General features: G+C 37.1%; 1 protein-coding gene across 2 annotated transcripts; it reads right to left on the bottom strand.

The window, feature by feature from the left end:
- Positions 1–5,244: 5,244 nt before the first annotated feature.
- LOC127445029 (actin-related protein 2-A) lies at positions 5,245–21,861 on the bottom strand. Of its 2 annotated transcripts, none has more exons than XM_051704758.1 (9): positions 21,742–21,861; positions 18,809–18,919; positions 17,207–17,422; positions 17,041–17,113; positions 10,324–10,460; positions 9,842–9,991; positions 8,884–9,029; positions 7,751–7,883; positions 5,245–7,271 (listed from the first exon to the last, which is right to left on the bottom strand). In XM_051704758.1, the coding sequence occupies exons 1-9, from the start codon at positions 21,787–21,789 to the stop codon at positions 7,101–7,103; spliced, it is 1,185 nt and encodes a 394-aa protein (XP_051560718.1). In that variant the 5' UTR covers positions 21,790–21,861; the 3' UTR covers positions 5,245–7,100. The 2 variants fall into 2 exon arrangements, with proteins under 2 accessions (XP_051560718.1, XP_051560719.1); XM_051704759.1 differs by lacking the exon at positions 21,742–21,861 and adding an exon at positions 17,760–17,871 and having other exon boundaries at positions 18,809–18,892.
- Positions 21,862–22,661: the final 800 nt, after the last annotated feature.

Below are 22,661 nucleotides of genomic sequence, written 5' to 3'. Positions count from 1 at the left end.
AATAATGTGAGCATACTAGTTTGTTCTATCATTGTCTTGTGTTGTCTGCTGATGCTTTGGTGATGATAATGGGATTGTACAAGTTTGTTCGTTTTTCTTTTGTTACGTTTTGTCTGCTGACAGATCCGTTGATAATGGGAGAGTACAACTTTATTTGTTCTATTTTTGTCTAGATTTGTCTGCTGACAGCTTCATTGATAATAATTGAAAACTACAAGATTTTTCGTTCTATGTTGGCTGGTTTTGTCAGCTGACAGCTTCAGTGATAATAATGGAAGAGTACTAGTTTATTCATTCTTCAGTTTTGTTGTTTCACCCACTTTTGTTGATAATTGAAGCATACCAATTTTGTCCCTCTACTTTTGTCTAGTATTTTCATTTCGTCCACTATCAATTTTGTTGATTCTAATGTGAGTGTACTAGTATCATTTTGTCTGCTGACATTTTCATTTATTATAATGGGAGTTTTGTGGCTTTTAATGCATGACTCGTTTGCAGTGTAGAAGGGGTGTTAGCTGTTTGTAACTCAGTTGCAAAAGCATGTTTGTTTTTATGCATCACTGTCCGCATACCCCATCTTTCTGATCACGTGCAGCTAAATCATGACAACACCCCAGTCCTGCTCCCAGGCTGCAGGAGGTGCCGTCATGGCACTACCTTCCCTCATTCAGGATCCTCTCGTGTTATCACAAGGATTTGCAAGTGTTTGTGCAACACAGCTTCCTCCCAGAAGGAAACACACAGATACACACAACCAGGATGTTATTGTGCATGACACTTAAACTAGGGGTTTGCCGTGTGCATGTGAGGAAGTGAGAGACACATCAAGGTCAATGAAGACTAAAAGGACATTGATATCAACATGTGAAGCTCTACACAAAAGAAAGAGGAAGGAAAGGGAGATGTTCAGAGAGAGGAGGGAGTTAAAGAGCCATCTAGGTTTTCTGGAGAAGTCTTCCTAAACTAAGCAGGGACCTCGGAAGGAGACATGCTTGTGTTTGCAGGAAAGAGAGGGCCTGGCCAGCATTGTCTCTTTCCCTGTGTACACCCTTGTTTGTTTACTTTCAGTGGCAGTTATCTGGCAACCTGTCTGTAGGGAAGGGGAGTTAAATTTAATGAATTGACTACATCAGTGTGGGGTGCCTATGTGACTGAGTGTGTCTCTGTAGACTGTGGAGGGATGCGGCACTTTAAATCTGATTCCAGAGAATTTTACTAGTCCATATCTGGAGTCTTTGGTAGTGTCTGGATCCTGCAGCCTAAAGTACTGAAAGAAACAGTAAAAATGGTCTTAACAGGGCCATGAGAGCAGTTTCTTAGGAGCAGACATGATGGAAAACAGATCCTGATTTAAGCAATTGCACTGTTGGAGGAAGAGGATAAAGACATATTAAAGTTTAAACTTTGTGTAAAGTCAACATGAAATCAAAATTGACCCTATTTTCTTTGCCAGTGCTTAACACAGTTAATGACGGTCAACATTAACTTAAAAAAAGGTTATGTCAATCATTGGCTTATTGTGTGCTGAATGTTAAGGATGTGTTCAACTACACTGAATTTTCCCCTGGAGAGCAGTTCAGTCATGTGTACTCTGCAGTACAGTGAAATTGTGGAATTTATATACTATAATATATAACATCGTTATGTGGATTACAGTGTTTTCTGTAGGTTGTATCTTTAATTACATACTGTGTTACTTAAGCAAATTATTTATCAAAAGTGACTAATGTCACACAAACCGCAATAACGAAGTCTTGTAAAGAAATAGTTGCACACAAACATGAAAATTCTTTCATTTACTATCCTTCATGTGGTTACAAACCTGTGTGATAATCGGTCTTCAGTAAAACTGGAAAGGAGAATTGTTTTGAAGAATGTTCAAGCTTCTATTTTCAGCACAATGAAAGCAATACCAGAGGCTGTCAAGCTCAAAAAAAGAACTATAAAAATACTATAAAACTCATTCGCACTTACATATTCCAACTTGCCGTGTCACAATTAGTTATTAGACCAGCAAGAACCAATTGCATTTGACATAATTGACGTCACACTTTTGAATATGTGCAAGCATAAATGATATTTGAGAGCTACAACAGAGGGAAAGATTTTCTATGAATTGCTGCTTAAATTTTTCTCACACAAAGGTATCATATGACTTTAGAAGACCAGGTAAATGGCACAAAAACCATATGGACTACTGTTATAATAAATGAGAATAGAATTTGTATTTTTGGGTGAACTATCCCTTTAAACCAGGACACAACTTGTGATTTCTGTAGCCCTTCAATTCCAAATCTTTGACAGAATCTGCAGGTTTTGTGTACTTTTTACGAACATATCAGCACCCACAGCAGTGTAAACTGTGTAGTATGTAGCGTGAAATGTACAGCGAGTAAGTTGCTGTGTGCAGAGAAGCCTGGCCTTAATTTAAACAGGCCCCACAGAGTCTGACAGCCCCCCCTGTTTACACGAATAAAATCGGAAACAAATGTGAACACAATCACCCCCCTACCCTTTCCTACACACACACAAACATCTCTTTACTGCTATGCAAGATGATTGTATCACTCAGATCTCCAAAAATCGTAAAGTGTTTTTGAGAAGACAATGAAAAGAATAAGCAAGAATATGAGACTTGTATTGTCCACAAACTGATTTTGAGAAAAAACAGAGACAAATGACAGAGAAAGAGGTAGAAAAAAGAAGTGAATGTAAATACCTTTTCAAATTTAATGTTAAATATTTGTTGCAAATTATATTAAAAGCATAATTTTGAATGTGATTTTTAAAAAATAGGAAAACTGACATTCAGAGAGACTGATAGACATTTAAAATGATATATTAATCTAAAATTTATTGTTGCAAATTATGAGCATAATATTAAAATTTAATGTTTTATTTGTAGTTTTTTGAAAATGTAATATGAAAGTTAAAACACATTTTCTTATTCGTTTACATTAATGGCTTTTTGTAAAATATTTTGTTGCAAATAATATTGAGCATAATTTTAATTGTAATTTTAAATTATAATTGTTTTAAAGTAATATGAACATTGACATGAATTTAAGAATTTCTAAAAGATTCTGACAGATTTATAGACATTCACATTAATATATTAATGCTAAATATTTTGTTGCAAATTATAAGCAAAATTTTGAATTTTACATTTTATTTTTCATAATGTAATATGAAAATTGACATGAATTTCAGAAATTATAACAGATTCAGACAGACTGATAGACGTTTACATTAATATATTCATATATATATTTTCTTGCAAATTATATACGGTATCAGCATAAATCTAAGTTGTCATTTTAAAATGTTACATGTGAATTTCAGAATTTATAATTGATTCAGACAGATAGGTGGACAGAGATTTGTATATGTGTGTACAGTATACAGTACATACCTATATCTACCGGTACATCTAATATATACAGTATATTTATAAATATATGAACTATATAGAGCTCCAAGAGGTGAACTTAAGCAGTATTTTTCTCTGTGTACAGCACATCTTCATGGTAACCAAGATGGGCAGTGATTGCTTGTGCTCTTCCATAGTTACAAGTCACATAAGAAAATGACCGTGTCTCACATGCTGGTTTCAATAACCAGTCTGTTTAAAAGACTCACTTTAAGCACTGAGTTATAAATCAATTTGCTTTATTTAAATCAGAGGTTTGGCAGTACACTACAAAAAAAAATAAAAATAAAAAAAAAAATAATGCAGAAAAAAAAACAAAATTGAAAATGTCTGATCCAACTACAATACCCAAACTTAGCACTGGAAGAATGTATGTGAGTGAAATCAATAGTCATCAACTCCATGTGTGAAAAGTTGAGTGTGTACAAACTCACAAACATCTCTGATCCACCTTCCAAACAACTGTCACGAGTACAAACACAAAAATTATTACTATTATCATCAATACCATCATTATTATGTCATTCATATTACAAACAGGCAGTTGTCAATGAGTATATCATTACATCACTGTTGTCTTTATGTCTGGGAATGAAGCGTCTGAGCCTCGTAGACACTCTTCGTTCCCAGACCGTTTGTTGGAGCTCAACTAGAAAGTGAAAACTTGCTCCCTGCCCCGACAACCAACAGAAAAGAAACAAACATGAATGCAAAAATGTAAAATACACAAAAAATAAGACAATGTGAACAATCGTGAGCTTCCTCTGAGCAACTTTGCGACTTATTAGAAGACTAAACAAACGAGTTGTGATTGAAATGCATGATGAGAAGAACGCAAGGTTACTGCGATGGAATGATGACACAAACGAATCAAAGCTGCAATCTAGAACAGCTGCCCAACTGTCACAGAAATGAGGGTGTGTGTGTGTGTGGGGTGACAGATACCTGCATGAGCTGCAACTCTATGCACTGCTGCTGTTGCGGCTTTTGTTAGTTTTAGTTTTACATGTACAACAGCCACTTGAATTTCATAAAAACATGTCCAGGTTGCATTTCACCTCAAAATAAAAATAAATAAAAATAAGAAATTATATTTTGCATTAAAAAACATAAAACCTATTTTTAGGACCATTAAGAATTGTTTGCACTGTGATATCATTTTCATGACAATTACGCACATTTCTGCCCCCAACATTTTTATTACCGTAATGCATATAGACGTTTTATGTTTATTTTGTAATTATTATTCTCCATGGTGATTCTCATTCGCTTCTCATTACTCCAGTAATAATCAATATTTTTCTATATAACTGTAATATTTTTACTGAATTGCAATAAAAAAAACATTAATACAATGATTCTTAGAATTTATATCAGCATAAATTAAAGGCAAGACAACAAATACTACCAGGATGTATAAATTCTTAATAACAATGACAACTGCATTTTTGCTATATTACAGTAATGAGAATTGTGTTTATATATTATGGTTAAAAACTGCATTTTTTCCCATTACGGTAATGACAACTGCATTTTTCCCCCCATTTTGGTAATGACAATTGCATTTCCCCCCCATTATGGTAATGACAATTGCATTCCCCCCCCACATTATGGTAATGACAACTGCATTTCCCCCCATCATTACATTATGGTAATGACAATTGCATTCCCCCCCCCCATTATGGTAATGACAACTGCATCCCCCCCCCCACACACATTATGGTAATGACAATTGTATTCCCCCCACATTATGGTAATGACAATTGCATTCCCCCCCATTATGGTAATGACAATTGCATCTCCCCCCCCACATTATGGTAATGACAACTGCATTTCCCCCCATCATTACATTATGGTAATGACAATTGCATTTTTTTTTTCTCCAAATTATGGTAAAGACAATTGTATTCTTTCCACATTACTGTAACAAGAATAGCATTTTTTGCTTTACGGTAATGAGAATTGCATTTTTTCACATTATGGAAATAATTGCTTTTTTATGCATTATGGTAATGACAGTTGCATTTTTTTCCACATTATGGTAACAAGAATGGCATTTTTGTATTACGGAAATGACAATTGCATTTTTCCCGCATTATGGTAACAATTGCATTTCCCCCCCCATTACGGTAATGACAACTGCATTTTTTCCCCCACATTATAGTAACGACAATTGCATTTTTTTTTCACATTATGGTAACAAGAATTGCATTTTTGGTTTACGGTAATGTGAACTGCATTTTTAGTTTTCATTACAGTAATGACAATTGAATTTTATTACTTCCAGTAATGATAATTTGGATTGGGGGGGGATTTGCTTAATCTGTCATGAAAATAATGTCACAATGCAAAAAATCTTAATGATAAAAAATAGGCATCATATTTTTTTGCTAATTTAATTTCTTATTTCTTTTGGTGAGATTCACACAGCCAGATTGTGAGGTTCTAGATTGCAACTCTAACTGTGAAAAAAATGCACAGCAAACATGCGGCAGGGTATTATCACTTCCCTTTCAAATGGAGTGTGAAACTGATACTATTATTTATGAAGGTCCTTTAAACTGCTAGGAAAAACTGTTCCTGGATCAGCAAGAATGACATTAATAGAGAGTCTATATATTACAGATTGTACCAAAATGAGGTCAACTAACACTGCTTGTCATGAAATTGGACTTGAAATGAGAGCACTCTTAATTTTCCATTAAATGCTGTAAGGGAAAATGAAGTCCCAGTTGCTCCTGCATTTTTTGTCAAGTGCCCAAACACGACGATTGAAGATATAGAAAGACATTACAGTAGGTAAAAAAAAAAAAAAAAGTAGCAGACATTTCAGAAAGGAATGTCTGTTTGATACCATCGGCCACAAATCTTGTATTTTTCATTATTTATTTTTAAAAGGATAATTCACCCAAAAGTACTAAATTACCCTCACCCTCATGTTGTTCCGAACCCATATGACTTTCACAAGAGATATTTAGCAGAATGTCAAGCTTTACTCTGTCCCGGTCACCACTCTCATTGCACACAAATAAAGTTATACTGGTTCGGAACGACATGAGTGTGAGTAAATAAAGACACATTTCATTTTTGGGTGACCTATCGCTTTAATAGCAAGCTGGCTGCAGTGACTTTAATCCTTATTACAAAAACAATGTTTTCCTAAAGCAACTAATTTTCTAATTCTTAAAAATACATCTTTTTGTATTGTTTTGTCCCTCTACTCACACCCCACTGTAGAATCATGTTTCTTGCCATATTTTGAGCAATATTTCTCTTCATGAGGGTCAATGTTAATTGATAAGCAAAGACAGAGCAGACAACATTCAAAAATAAACAGGTTATGTGAAACAATATGATGATGCATGAGGAACTGCTTGACGATTAATTTTGGCAGCATAAACGGAGAGTTCTGTAATTAACTGAGATTATTTTAACTTTTGTTTTCAGGTTGCGATTATGAACCGTTACATTACGAATGTCATACAAACATCGAGCATCGACTTTTTTGGGGGTTACCAAGGAAGTTCAAGTATTTGATTGTTATCATCAAGTATATTTTCATGTCTACCTGCCAAACAACCTCTGCTTGTTTACGCTGCCAAAATGCCACCCTGCGTGACTGCGAGTGTGAGTGCAAGTACGTGACGTTGTGCATGTATGCGAGTGTGATTTATCTAACGGTGACCCCAAGCTTCTCCAGAACACGCATGCCCTTCTCCTGGTACTCCTCTCTGGTCAACCAGAAGTTGTCTTTGTCCTTCATGATGTCAGCTAACACAGCTCCACCCAAAAACACCATATGTTTACGACGAGGAGGATCCTCGATACGGATCTTAAACTTCTACAGAAACAGAAACAAAAGATTCAGTCAAATAGCAATGCTACACTGTAAAGCCTAATGTTGTCATTAATGGATTAAACCTTACTTGAAATGTCAAGTTTTGGGCTCATAACTCAAATATCAAGGTTCCCTGAACTTCTTTTTCTTAAAAATATATGCACAACAGTGCATGTGCCTCTGTGTATATACATGACAAAGAAAAATGCCATAAAAAATGTAAAAAATGGCCCTGAAAATCAATTCTAGGGGATTATTGTACCTTAACAAAATAAGTTAATATCCGAGACTGCACTTCCTTTAGTTAGTTTATCATCTTTATGTAATGCTGGTAATACTGCCACCTTATGGACGAGAGGAGTCCTGAAAGGAACATTCTTGTAATTTCTAGGTAAAGTAGAAGTTTACAGGCAATTTCAACACTTGAACTGTCTGTGTCATATGCTGTTTGCTTTTATAGATGTGTGTTGTGTTGTCTGTACCGAGAGCTTGTCGACGTCTCCCTTCAGCACTCTCTCCAGATAGAGCTGCTTCAGCTCACGCTCCAGACGAGACGGCAGACCAGGATACATCGTAGAACCACCCGACAACACGATGTGTTTGTAAAACTCAGCCCTGACACAAACACACAGAAAACATTTATAATAAACAGTATATACAAAAAAAAACAACAAAAAAAACAGTTAGTAACGGATTTGGGAAGTTGTCCTCCGATGTAACATGCTATACTCCTTCTAAAACTATTTACAATTAATATTCTGGGTTCAGTACAAGTTAAGCTCAATCGACAGCATTTGTGGCATAATGTTGATTACCACAAAAATGTATTTCGAGACGATTTCTTTAAAAAAGCAAAAATCGAGGTTACAGTGAGGTGCTTACAATGGAAGTGAATGGGGCCAATTTCTGGAGGGTTTAAAGGCAAAAATGTGATGCTTAAATTAATTCTTCTGTTAAAACTTGTTCAATATTTGAGCTGTAAATTTGTTTAAGTCATCGTTTTTACGGTCGTTTTATGGTTTACAGCTTTGTTGTTTAAGTCTTGTGGCTATACTTTTGAAAGTGAGTATTTTATGTTTACAGATTGGCTCCATTCACTTCCATTGTAAGTGCCTCACTGGAACTCAACGAGTCGAAATTAATTTTTGTGGCAATCAACATAATGCAACAAATGCTGTTAATTGAACTTAACTTGTATTGAACCCGGAATAGTCCTGTAAACAGCGTTTTTTATTTATTTATTTATTTTTTATTTTAGTATTTTATAATAATTATATTTGTAGTTTTATGACCAAGAAAATTAATTTGTCACACTGGAGGACCATTTAAAATAAAATTAGGAAGGCCAAAATGGTGAAAATCTTAAAACAGCACCTAAAATACACACTTTCCCTCATACAATTCTACAGTACACTGTAAGCTAAAATCTTTATGTTGATACAAATTAAGTTTATCAGCATCCCTCATTAATTTTTATAAACATACATTAAATTTTTTTTTCCTTTGGTAAACAGTCATTATGTCTGATTTGATTCACTCATGTAACTTATATCAAAGAGCATCAGACTCTCATTCTTCATTTTGGACCCTAGCAGCTATACGTTTGAAAACTGACCTGGTGTCGATGTCAGCTGCCTGGATGGTGTTGAAGAGCAGTTCGGCCACGCCCACTCCCTCAACGTTAATAAGGTGAGGTTGAAACAGAGCCTCCGGCGCCTCGAACCGCTCGCCGCCTACTTTAATCACCCTCCCGTCAGGCAGCTGCAAAAACACACACAAATGCATACACTTAGAAACTAGCTAGAAATCTCATTCTCTTAAACACTTAAAAGAATGTGCCGTTCAATACAAGCTAAGGGATAGTTCATCCAAAAATGAAAATTCTCCCCTCATTTACTCCACATGACATTTCAGATGTGTATGATTTTCTTTCTTCTGCAGAACACAAACGAAGATTTTTAGAAGAATATCTCAGCTCTGTAGGTTCATACAATGTAAGTGAATGGTGACTAAAACTTTGAAGCTGCAAAAAGCACATAAAGGCAGCATAAAAGTAATCATACGATTCCAGTGGTTTAATCCATGTCTTCAGAAGCGATATGATAGATATGGGTGAGAAACAGATCAATATTTAAGTCTTTTTTTACTTTAAAATCACCATCTTTGACCAGCAATTGGCGATATGCATGAAGAAAGTGAAGATTTATAGTAAAAAAGGACTTAAATATTGATGTTTCTTATCCACACCTATCATATCGCTTCTGAAGACATGGATTAAACCACTGGAGTTTTATGGACTACTTTTATGCTCCCTTTATGTGCTTTTTGGAGCTTCAAAATTTTGGTCATAATTCACTTGTATTGTATGGACCAACAGAGCTTAAATATTCTTCTAAAAATCTTTATTTGTGTTTTGCTGAAGAAAGAAAGTCATACACATCTGGGATGGCATGAAGGTGAGTAAATGATGAGAGAATTTTCATTTTTGGATGAACTATCACTTTAAACTGCTGCCTACAAAGGAAGCAAACTAGGTTTTGGAACAGAGTGCATGTGTAGTCGTATGAACTCACTGTGTAAGACTCCACCAGCACTGTGGTCTCCAGCGCGAGCTTCTGCTCCTGCTCGATGTTATAACCCACGTAACACAGCTTCTCCTTCATCATCCTCACCGTCTCGAAGTCAGCTGAGTGATTGAAGGCATAACCCCTCAACAACAACAGCTAGAGAGACAGAGAGAAGGGGTGTGTTCCATTCAGAAGTAATCATCCCTATGCCCTATGCCCTTTGAAGACTTAGCCATCCACTCTGAGAGCTTTGCAGGGCTAAAAGGTGTGGGGCTCAAAAATAAGGGACATTTGGAACTCACTTTTTAAGTCATTTTTATTGAACATACTGTTTGAAGGATATTACAGCATGACTAGCATGATTGTTCTCCCTTCAAAGTGCCCTTCAGAGGGTGATTTATCCCATTTGGAATGCAGGGAATGTGTGCTAAGGTTCTTTTTTCTCTTGACACTGTGACGGTGAGAGTGTGTTTGCATTTATGGTGTACCTTGATGAGGTAGCGTGTGATGTCTCTTCCTGCGATGTCCAGTCGGCGTGTGAGATGAGGAAGAGAAAAGCCTTCGTACACTGGACAAATATGAGTGACACCATCGCCAGAGTCCACCACCACACCTGTCAGCAAACCTGCACGCACACACAACCATTCAATTTTATTACAACTAACAGATTTCAAAATCTGTTTTTCTGTTATATGATGGTCACATTAACACCGAATTGAAGACTTTTTACAGACCTTTAAGGTGTGCATGGAAGACCACCGGATCAAGACCATGGTTTTTTGGTATTTCTCAAAAGCCAAGTATTTAAAAAAATCGATTTTACAATTTTAGGCTTGTCCCAGACCCAGACTTTCAATATTAAACTATGAAAAAAAATACAAATTACTACATGCTTAAAACTCTGATAATCTAAACAAAAAGTTTCAATTTCAATATTTATTGGGTGGAAATTAATTTTTAATTCTTTAATTTTTCAAAAATTTTGACTGTCCCTCAGTTGTGGTGTCAGTGAAGAGCAGTGAAGAGCATACTTGAGATGAAATATAAGAAAAGTGATGTTTGAAGAAAACAAAAAAAAAATTTAATATTACTTGTGAGCCGAATATTTTTACAATTAAGCTTTAATTTTTGCCATATTACGCAAAAAGTGCACAAATTTTATTAAATTGTGTGTTTTCAGAATACATTAAATTTTAGCTATGAAAAGACAAAGGAGCCGGCCATTTTATTTAAAAAACAAACAAAAACTTAATTTCCACCAGCGTCGTTTCCGCCATAGAATTCTATTAAACACAATACAGAATTTGAGATGTGCTTGAAATTAAACTGAGGTAAAAAAAAAAGAAAAAAAAAAAAAAAAAAAATCTCCTGTGATGCATGTACATACACTTTTGGACATTGTTAGTAAACAAATAAAATAAAATAAAAATAGTAAGAGTGTGAAAGCTGTTTCAACAACAGCACACAAAGCTAAAAGTGCCCAAGGTTGAAGAAACTAGAAGTCGACCGATTGTGGATTTTGCCGATACGGATAATTAAGCAGGTGGAAAAGGCTGATAACTGATGAATCAGCCGATAGTTTTTAAAATCGATTTATTCAATGTTAAAAAAAAAAAATCTTAGTCTTTTCTTACTATAACGGGCACAGACAGAGGCTACAAGAGTCCAAAATGATTTATTGTGCAACCAAAATCCCACTAAAACCAGAAAAACTTAGATTTGATACATAACGTGTGACTTTCATCTATAAACAAGCCCGAAATAGACTTACTTATTTTGGGACTTTTATTTTGAAATGATAGAGACTGGGCTCCTTATAATGCTCTATATTTAAAGGGGCTGTAAGCCATTTTTTCATGGAAAAGTATGCAAAAAATGTTCCTACATCCTTAAAGATATTAATGAAATAAGTGTCCTGAGATATCTCACTGGTCTCTGTGACAGCTGTAGACTTTGTTAACAGCAAACAAAAAGTGTCCGCAGACATTGACACTTTTCACCTGTCAACCATTTTGCTCGTTCTCATTTTATTGTATTTAAAGCAGATCATTGAGGCTATGATTCATAATGTTTGACAGTTGAGGGTGCTATTGTGCCACTGTTGAATTGACAGTCACAGGAACAAACACAGCTGCTCTTTTGCTCAGTTTTGGTCTCAAAATTATCTTTGGAGGGCGGGGTTTTGAAATGAGAAGGCGTGGCTAATTCAACGGCTCAGTCATGTGAAAGCCTCAGAACGCTAAAATCGCTTACAGCGCCTTTAAGTATTTGCCAAATTAAGCTTTTTATAATAATTAAAAATATATATATAGCCAATATATTTACCAGATTATATATACAGCTCTGGAAAAAATAAAGAGACCACTGCAAAATTATCAGTTTCTCTGGATTTACTATTTATAGGTATGTGTTTGAGCAAAATTAACATTTTTGTTTAATTCTATAAAGTACTGACAACATTTCTCCCAAATTCCAAATAAAAATATTGTCATTTAGAGCATTTATTTGCAGAAAATGACAACTGGTCAAAATAACAAAAAAAGATGCAGTGTTTATCATCACCGATCCTCCACCTGGACAAGCCACAGTGTCTCGCACCCACTGTGAAATTTGGTGGAGGATCAATGATGATCTGGGGGTGCTACAGCAAGGCTGGAATCGGGCAGATTAGTCTTTGTGAAGGACAAATGAATCAAGCCACATACAAGGTTATTCCTGGAAGAAAACTTGCTTCCTTTTGCTCTGACAATGTTCCCCAAATCTGAGGATTGGTTTTTCCAGCAGGACAATACTCCATGCAACACAGCCAGGTCAATCAAGGTGTGGATGGAGGACCACCGGATCAAGACCCTGTCATGGCCAGCCCAATCTCCAGACCTGAAGCCCATTGAAAACCTCTGGAATGTGATCAAGAGGAAAATGGATGGCCACAAGCCATCAAACAAAGCCGAGCTGCTTGAATTGTTGCACCAGGAGTGGCATAATTCACCCAACAGCAGTGTGAAAGACTGGTGGAGAGCATGCCAAGACGCATGAAAGCTGTGCTTGAAAATCAGGGTTATTCCACCAAATATTGATTTCATGAACTTTCTTTGCATTATTCAAAGTCTGAAAACACGGCATCTTTTTTGTTATTTTGACCAGTTGTCATTTTCTGCAAATAAATGCTCTAAATGACAATATTTTTATTTGGAATTTGGGAGAGATGTTCTCAGTACTTTATAGAATAAAAAAAATTTTTTGTTAATTTTACAAACACATACCTATAAATAGTCAGTTCAGAGAAACTGATAATTTTGCAGTGGTCTATTAATTTTTTCCAGAGTTAAATATTTCACCAGATGAGGTTTTTATTATTATATTATTATGACACTATGAAATATTTAAATACAATTATTAATATAAACTACTGTTTTCCTTCAAATTCGTCATCTTTCATCTCAGTTGAGCAGCACAAACAGTTATTCATTTATTTGCTTTGGCGCCACCCTCAGGTATAAGCACTAAGCATTTATGTTATGCTTTTTCTGCCTTAGATTCAAGGCATTGTTTACCACCCTTTCATTCAACATTATACATTCATTCAAACTAAATCACGCCTACTACTACAAATGGCCAAGGTAAGCATGCTTACCAAAACGAGTAAGCCAGTCAGAAGCTCCTTCCTTCAGTCACGCTATCTGACAGGCTAGATTTTTGTTTTGCTTCAACACGTTCAAGTTCATGTAACTAATGCGTGATTAAGCGCTAAAATGGATATAGTGTAAGCATCGACGACCTATGCAGATTTGGCAAAGTTAATTTCAATAAAAAACTGAGAAAGAGAGGCTATCGAAACTTAAACAAGTGGGCGACTTTTACAATAAAGTGACGGAGATATTCATTTGCAAGGAGAGATGCATGGATTTTGTGTTCCAGTAAAGGTAAGTTAATATGTTTATTAAAAATCTGTGTTATTGATACTTGGTCATAGATACTAGGTCATTGTCTCTGGTTAGGCTGAGGCTATGAAGTGGTGATCTAGCAATCATGTCCTTCTTGTGTTATGCTCTGTCTGTTTTATAGTTCTAACATTAGGATGCAGTGTCTGATCAAAATAAAACATTAAGGGATGACTGCCGTGTTTACGTTACATTTGCCTTGTACATTCAGGTTAAGATTGTTGTCTTTGGTGTTAATTGGTTAATTGCTGCTGTCCATTCCTGTGGTTCTGAACTGTAGGGAAGAGTGACGTAGTGAAACTAGTAACTTGCAATCTTTTCCTGTTCTTTTTGTTGTATGTCAAAACAAGCTCTTCTGGCACTATGGTTCATTGTATGATTTAATGGACATAAACATGCTCGGCTCAAAATATGACAATCTTTTATTTGTGTGATATGAGCAATATTACTGTCCTGAATTTAAAACAATTTGGTCATGAAGTTTGCCACTGTGACATAATTGTTTCCATTGACTGGTGGGTTCTAAGGCAACAATTTACATCTATAACATTTCCGTGACATTACACTCAGGGCACAGCGTTTAATAATGTGTATTAAAAATCTTTGATGCTTACCCAGTCTCAAAGCCACGGCACGTGCCTGGAATATTGTCATTGATGAAAGATTTAGATATAGCAAATCCTCACGAAGTGTCAGTGATTGATTTTAATAAATTTTTAGAGTCCGCTGTTATACAGTCTGTTCCCCCTATGTTTAAAGTTTAACGGCAATATGGGGAACACTAACTGGGGAAACATAAGGGGGTTGTGTCGAAGTCTGTTCCCCCATGTTTCCCCTTTGTCGAAGTCTGTTCTCCCTATGTTTCCCCTTTGTCGAAGTCTGTTCCCCTTTGTCGAAGTCTGTTCCCCCTATGTTTCCCCTTTGTCGAAGTCTGTTCCCCTTTGTTGAAGTCTGTTCCCCCCATGTTTCCCCTTTGACGAAGTCTGTTTCCCCTTTGTCGAAGTTTGTTCCCCCTATGTTTCCCCTTTGACGAAGTCTGTTTCCCCTTTGCCGAAGTCTGTTCCCCCTATGTTTCCCCTTTGTCGAAGTCTGGTTCCCCTATGTTTCCCCTTAGGTTATTGACGAAGTCTGTTACCCCCCTATGTTTAATGTTTAACGGCAATACGGGGAACACTAACCGGGGAAACATAAGGGGGTTGTGTCGAAGTCTGTTCCCCCTATGTTTCCCCTTTGTCGAAGTCTGGTTCCTCTTTATCGAAATCTGTTCCCCCTGTGTTTCCCCTTTGTCGAAGTCTGGTTCCTCTATCGAAATCTTTTCCCATTGTGTTTCCCCTTTGTCAAAGTCTGTTCCCTCTGTGTTTCCCCTTTGTCGAAGTCTGTTCCCCCTTTGTCAAAGTCTGTTCCCTCTGTGTTTCCCCTTTGTCGAAGTCTGTTCCCCCTTTGTCAAAGTCTGTTCCCTCTGTGTTTCCCCTTTTTCAAAGTCTGTTCCCCCTATGTTTCCCCTTTGTCGAAGTCTGGTTCCTCTTTATCGAAGTCTGTTCCCCCTGTGTTTCCCCTTTGTCGAAGTCTGTTCCCCCTGTGTTTCCCCTTTGTCGAAGTCTGGTTCCCCCTGTGTTTCCCCTTTGTCGAAGTCTGTTCCCCCTGTGTTTCCCCTTTGTCGAAGTCTGGTTCCCCCTGTGTTTCCCCTTTGTCGAAGTCTGGTTCCCCCTGTGTTTCCCCTTTGTCGAAGTCTGTTCCCCTTGTGTTTCCCCTTTGTCGAAGTCTGTTCCCCCTGTGTTTCCCCTTTGTCGAAGTCTGTTCCCCCTGTGTTTCCCCTTTGTCGAAGTCTGTTCCCCTTGTGTTTCCCCTTTGTCGAAGTCTGTTCCCCCTGTGTTTCCCCTTTGTCGAAGTCTGTTCCCCCTGTGTTTCCCCTTTGTCGAAGTCTGTTCCCCCTGTGTTTCCCCTTTGTCGAAGTCTGTTCCCCCTGTGTTTCCCCTTTGTCGAAGTCTGTTCCCCCTGTGTTTCCCCTATGTTTCCCCTTTGTCGAAGTCTGTTCTCCCTGTGTTTCCCCTTTGTCGAAGTCTGTTCTCCCTGTATTTCCCCTTTGTCGAAGTCTGTTCCCCCTGTGTTTCCCCTTTGTCAAAGTCTTGTTCCCCTGTGTTTCGCCTTTGTCAAAGTCTTGTTCCCCCTGTGTTTCCCCTTTGTCAAATTCTGGTTCCCCATTGTTGAAGTCTGTTCCCCCTAAGTTTCCCCTTTGTCGAATTCTGTTTCCCCTATGTTTCCCCTTTGTCGAAGTCTGTTCCCCCTATGTTTCCCCTTTGTCGAAGTCTGTTCCCCATTTGTCGAATTCTGTTTCCCCTATGTTTCCCCTTTGTCAAAGTCTGTTCCCCCTATGTTTCCCCTTTGTCAAAGTCTGTTCCCCCTATGTTTCCCCTTTGTCGAAGTCTGTTCCCCATTTGTCGAATTCTGTTTCCCCTTTGTCGAAGTCTGTTCTCCCTATGTTTCTCCTTTGTCGAAGTCTGTTCCCCCTTTGTTTCCCCTTTGTCGAAGTCTGTTCCCCCTTTGTCGAAGTCTGTTCCCCCTGTGTTTCCCCTTTGTCAAATTCTGGTTCCCCATTGTTGAAGTCTGTTCCCCCTGTGTTCCCCTTTGTCAAATTCTGGTTCCCCATTGTTGAAGTCTGTTCCCCTTAAGTTTCTCCTTTGTCGAAGTCTGGTTCCCCTTTGTCGAATTCTGTTTCCCCTATGTTCCCCCTTTGTCGAAGTCTGGTTCCCCATTGTCGAATTCTGTTCCCCCTAAGTTTCCCCTTTGTCGAAGTCTGGTTCCCCATTGTCGAATTCTGTTCCCCCTAAGTTTCCCCTTTGTTGAAGTCTGTTCCCCATTGTCGAATTCTGTTCCCCCTAAGTTTCCCCTTTGTTGAAGTCTGTTCCTCCTATGTTTAATGTTCAATGGTGCTATGGGGAACACTAACCAGGGAAACATAGGGGAAACAGAATTCGACACAACACCTCTGGAAGAGGAACACGGAGGAATAATAATAAAAGATAAAAGTGATTAACGATCAGCATACATTTTTGCCAATAACCGAAGAAAAGCAACTATTGGCACCGATTAATCGGTTAAATCTCTAGAAAAAACACATTCACTTATACACTGCCTACTTTTCACAGTCCAATAAAATGCTGATGGATAAAAGCAAATCATGTCCTGCATTTCATCAGAAATGGCAATGTTTTACTTGCAAATACGTCAAAAAAGGTGTTCAATCTCCATTAAAAGGTTAATTACCTTGAGCGTAGAGAGTGAGCACGGCCTGAATGGCGATATAAACCCCTGAGAACTGATAGGTCTCAAACATCACCTACAGGGCAACAAGAAGGTCAAAATTCATATAAACACAAACCTTATTGAGCCAGTAAATTCAACAGAATGCACCAAATAGGCACACACACACCTCAATGATCTTCTCGCGGTTCTTGGTGGGGTTCATGGGCGGTTCTGTGAGCAGGATCTTGCAGTTTCTCGAGTCAATGTTGAGTTTTTCGGGGCCGAAGGTGTAATCCCACAGGTGCTTCATATCGTCCCAGTTCCTCACGATGCCGTTCTCCATCGGGTAGTTCACCTCAAGCATGGAGCGCAGCTCGCTCGCCTCGTCTCCCACCATCAAGTCCTACAGGTCAGAGGTCAAAGGTCAGTAGACTCAATGTCGAACATTATCTTCGTTTTGAACTGAGCTGGAGCTGTTGACGTCGATAAAGAATGTAAAGGAATATATCAACACAAGTTAAGCTCAATTGACAGCATTTGTCACATAATGTTGATTACCACAAAAAATTATTGACTTGTCCCTCCTTTTCTTTAAAACAAATCTGTTACAGTAAGGCACTTACAATGGAAGTGAATGGGGCCAATCCACGAATGCTAAAAAAACACATAGGTTCAAAAGTATAGCCACAAGATGCAAACAATATATGTGTTAATCTGATTTTATAAAATCACTTACTAACCTTTTCTGTGTAAAGTTATAGCCAATATTACAACTTCATTGCCATGACAAAGAAACCCTGTAATCCCGGTACTGGATATAACTTGGTACTTGTTACTTGTAATGTGGCAGTACTTTGAGAAAAAACAAACAAACAAAAAAACAGTGTATTTTAGTGTTTATGGATTGGAAACATTCACTTCCATTGTAAATGCTTTACTGTAACAGATTTTTTTTTAAGAAAAGGAGGGACGAGTCATTTATTTTTTGTGGTGATCAACATTATGAACTCGGAATATTCCTTTAAACACTAACATTTATCATTTTTTATAACATTTTTCAAAATAAAAGTTTTTTTTTTTTTTTTTTTTAAATAAAGTTCCAAACATTTACATTCACACTTTGCACACTCATAAGTTAACTGATGAATCCATTCTGAAAATACACATGAATGCAGAATTTTACACAGCACACTCAAATAATTCTGTCCGGACTGATGGATTCTGGGTACCGGCAAGCATTTCCACTGCAAAGCAATTCGGCTGATGCTCACAAACATTTAGCAACAAAAATTCATCAAGGTTAGTGTGAGAACAAGATGGAGATTTATTAGTGTGAACATTATTACAATAATAATCTCAAACTGCTACCAGCGCAACTTTTCCTAACAGGGTTTAGAGAGAGAGAATTGCAACTAGTTAGTCACACAATCACAAACACACACACTCCTCACTTACCATCCTTCTACAATCCTACAGCACTTCAACATTGTAACAGAGAAGATGGAGACAAATATGGAGAAAACAGCAATAAGAGGATTTCAAGCCTCTGCGTATTGAGAGTGAAACTTAGCTAAACTCAGTCTAAACTCTACTGAAATGAACTGCAAGTCAAGTCTCCTTGTTGCCTATGTAGAGCGTTCCACTTATGAGGTTCCATTTCAGGTAAGGTGCTGCCTTAGAAAGCAGCTGCCTATGTAGGGAGCAGACAGCAAGGCAGATCACTAGGTTTAGGAACAGAGTGGGCTTGGTAAGAAAAGATGGAGGATGCAGTGTAGCGAGAAAACGTTACCTTGATCTCAATGTTTCCCACTTTAGCAGTGGAACGGATGATGGGTCTCCCGACCAGAGCCGGAAAAATGTGTTCTGGGAAATTAGAGCCGGCATACCCACACTTGACAAACTAAGACAAAAAGAGAAAGAGTTAAATGACTCGTAATTTAACCATAAGTTACCATCCTAAAAATATGACCAACAAGAATCCATTTCATACTATGGATTTTAACCAGCACTGTGGACTGATAATACACAGGACATGAAATATGTCTTGAAAACAGAGAAGTCTTTCCAAGTGTTCAGCAGAGAAAACTATAATTCATATGTGTCTGAATCTGTTGTGTAAAGTTTAATCGAACAACTAACCCACTTCCTGTCAGCTCAGCACTTAGTTTGGTGCGAAAACACCAGGCCGACATGGTGATTCACACAGCCAATGACTTGTGTTCTTTTTGATAAGAAAATACCATGGTATTATTGAAATTTGTGTGTGTGTGTTTTTTTTTTTAGACATTTACCATGGTAATGTTTTCTTGGACATGTACCAAGGTAATACAATGTTTTTTATTGTAACGTAGTAATAGTAATATCTTTTTGCATATTTAATTTTTTTCAGAAATGTACCATGTTAAAATCATGTTGTTGTTGTTTTTTTTTTTTTTTTTTATAAGTCATGGTAATACTGTGTTTTTACATTTACTGTGATAATGGCATATTTTACTTGGATATACAAGGTGATAAATGTTTTTTGGATGTAGTAATATCTAATAGTTATATACACTGGCAGCCAAAAGTTTGGAATAATGTACAGATTTTGCTCTTATGGAAAGAAATTGGTACTTTTATTCACCAAAGTGGCATTCAACTGATCACAATGTATAGTCAGGACATTAATAACGTGAAAAATCACTATTACAGTTTGAAAAATCACTTCTTATTAAGAAGTGGAAAATTCGGGGATCTCTTGATACCAAGCCAAGGTCAGGTAGACCAAGAAAGATTTCAGCCACAACTGCCAGAAGAATTGTTCCGGATACAAAGAAAAACCCACAAGTAACCTCAGGAGAAATACAGGCTGCTCTGGAAAAAGACGGTGTGGTTGTTTCAAGGAGCACAATACGACGATACTTGAACAAAAATGAGCTGCATGGTCGAGTTGCCAGAAAGAAGCCTTTACTGCGCCAATGCCACAAAAAAGCCCAGTTACAATATGCCCGACAACACCTTGACACACCTCACAGCTTCTGGCACACTGTAATTTGGAGTGATGAGACCAAAATAGAGCTTTATGGTCACAACCATAAGCGCTATGTTTGGAGAGGGGTCAACAAGTATTGTGCTCCTTGAAACAACCACACCGTCTTTTTCCAGAGCAGCCTGTATTTCTCCTGAGGTTACCTGTGGGTTTTTCTTTGTATCCTGAACAATTCTTCTGGCAGTTGTGGCTGAAATCTTTCTTGGTCTACCTGACCTTGGCTTGGTATCAAGAGATCCCCAAATTTTCCACTTCTTAATAGGTGATTGAACATTATTGACTGGCATTTTCAAGGCTTTGGATATCTTTTTATATCCTTTTCCATCTTTATAAAGTTCCATTACCTTGTTACGCAGGTCTTTTGACCGTTCTTTTCTGCTCCCCATGGCTCAGTATCTAGCCTGCTCAGTGCATCCACGTGAGAGCTAACAAACTCATTGACTATTTATACACAGACACTAATTGCAATTTAAAAAGCCACAGGTGTGGGAAATTAACCTTTAATTGCCATTTAAACCTGTGTGTGTCACCTTGTGTGTCTGTAACAAGGCCAAACATTCAAGGGTATGTAAATTTTTGATCAGGGTCATTTGGGTGATTTCTGTTATCATTATGATTTAAAAAGGAGCCAAACAACTATGTGATGATAAATGGCCTCATATGATCACTATCCTTAAATAAAAAAAAAGCTTTTTTGCATGATCAGTCATATTTTCAAAATCAATGCCAAAATTTCACAACTTCTGCCAGGGTATGCAAACTTTTGAGCACAACTGTATGTATATATATATTCATTTAAAAAACATTTTTTTTAGGCATTTACCGCAATAATATTATGTTTTTCTTGGATATACAGGGTAATACAATGTTTTTTGGATGTAATAATATTTAGTAGTATTGTAATATCTTGTGACATTAGTTATAGTAATAACATGTTTTGGACATAGTGCCGTGGTAATACCTTATTTTTGGGGGGCATTTACCATGGTAAATATTTTTAAAGGCATGTATTATGGCAAAACTGTGTTTTGTAAACAAGTACCACGGTAAACCCATCACATTCTTTGAATTACCTCATAGTACCGTGTAAATATCATGGTACATGAATATCATTCTACACCATGTATATACTAAAAATAACTCTGATATTTCCACCTTATAGTAGAGAAATGTGAGAATGAAATGTGTTTCTATGGTTTTGTGTCACTTCCTCTCTCGGCCAGATGTGAGATTGCAAACTCGGAAGTGAGTCTGACATTATCTTTACCTCACCTTTTATAGACACAAAAACACATGCCTCAGTCATCTAAATCGCAGACACATGTAATATCATCAATAACGCACAATCCGTCTGCGGCCTAATTAATAAATAAATAAATAAAACCACTTATGAATATCAATCATATCAAACCGGACTAGACAGATCTGTACAGTCCATGCAAATCACATCCATTTATAAGTTATCCTGCTCTATATTTTGAATGCATATGATCATATCTATTGTACGGTATGTTTTGCACATTACAGGTCGTGTTAAAATCACATATAATCAGTGTCAAATAAGGTGCCATCAGCACATACTTCCTGTTCCGCTGCATCACTCTCATACAATCCCGTATAAAAACACGCACAGCCGCCAGATAAAACATCACCCGGGCGGGACAGACCCGTATGAGGTCCAGCGACAAACTCACCCCGGTCCCGTTGTCACAGACCACCACTTTCCTTCCCTGACTGTCCATGTTTCCACAGTGTCGGTGATGAATTCGCCCTGATACCAGCGCTGATGCTGCTGTCCTCGAGCAGGCGGAAGTCAGCACCAAGCCCTTCTCAACACGCCAAAATAAAAGTCTCACGTACGGCTACAGAATCAAAGCTCAATATACAAAAAAATAAAAAATAGCCCTGTATATATCACATACCACCATATCAGCGTTGCCAAAGAGGACTGAGGAGCACACAGCCCTTCACAACGCTCCAAAATAAAATACATATTTTTTCAGACTTGTAACATGGTAATACCAAGTTTTTTTTTTAGACATTTATCGTGGTAAATATTTTTACCATGGTAATACCAAGTTTGTCTCGGAAATGTATATATAAAATTAAAGTCCTACACGTATCACATTCCTCTTCTGTCAATGAGGATTGCGGAGCACAACCCTTCACACCACGTCAAAATAAAAGCCTTTTACATCTACAAAATAAAAGCTCATTTCAATTCAAAATAAAAGCCTTTCCCATTTCATCATAAGCCCCACTCCAAAATAAAAGGCTATAGAATAAAAGCGCTCTCTCTCTCTCTCTCTCTCTCTCTCTATATGTATGTTTGTATGTATAGATGTAGTAATAGTAATTAGTACTAAATAGTAATAGTAAAACTATGTTTTTTCTTCTTCTTTTTTTCTTCTTCTTAGTAGTAGTTATGGTTATAGCTATGTTTGTTTTCTTTAAATATGTACCATGGTAGTATTTTTTTTTTATTATTTATTTTTTTACCTTTACCACCGTAATATCATGTTTTTCTTGGATATACGAGGTCATTTTTGGATGTAGTAATATATAGTATAGTTCCATTTATTTTTATATTTCAATATTTGTTTTCAGACATGTA

The sequence above is a fragment of the Myxocyprinus asiaticus genome, chromosome 8, assembly GCF_019703515.2.
Source record: "Myxocyprinus asiaticus isolate MX2 ecotype Aquarium Trade chromosome 8, UBuf_Myxa_2, whole genome shotgun sequence".
Taxonomy (NCBI): domain Eukaryota; kingdom Metazoa; phylum Chordata; class Actinopteri; order Cypriniformes; family Catostomidae; genus Myxocyprinus; species Myxocyprinus asiaticus.
The sequence above is the reverse complement of the archived record's forward strand: the minus strand, read 5'-3'. Positions and strand labels throughout refer to the sequence as shown.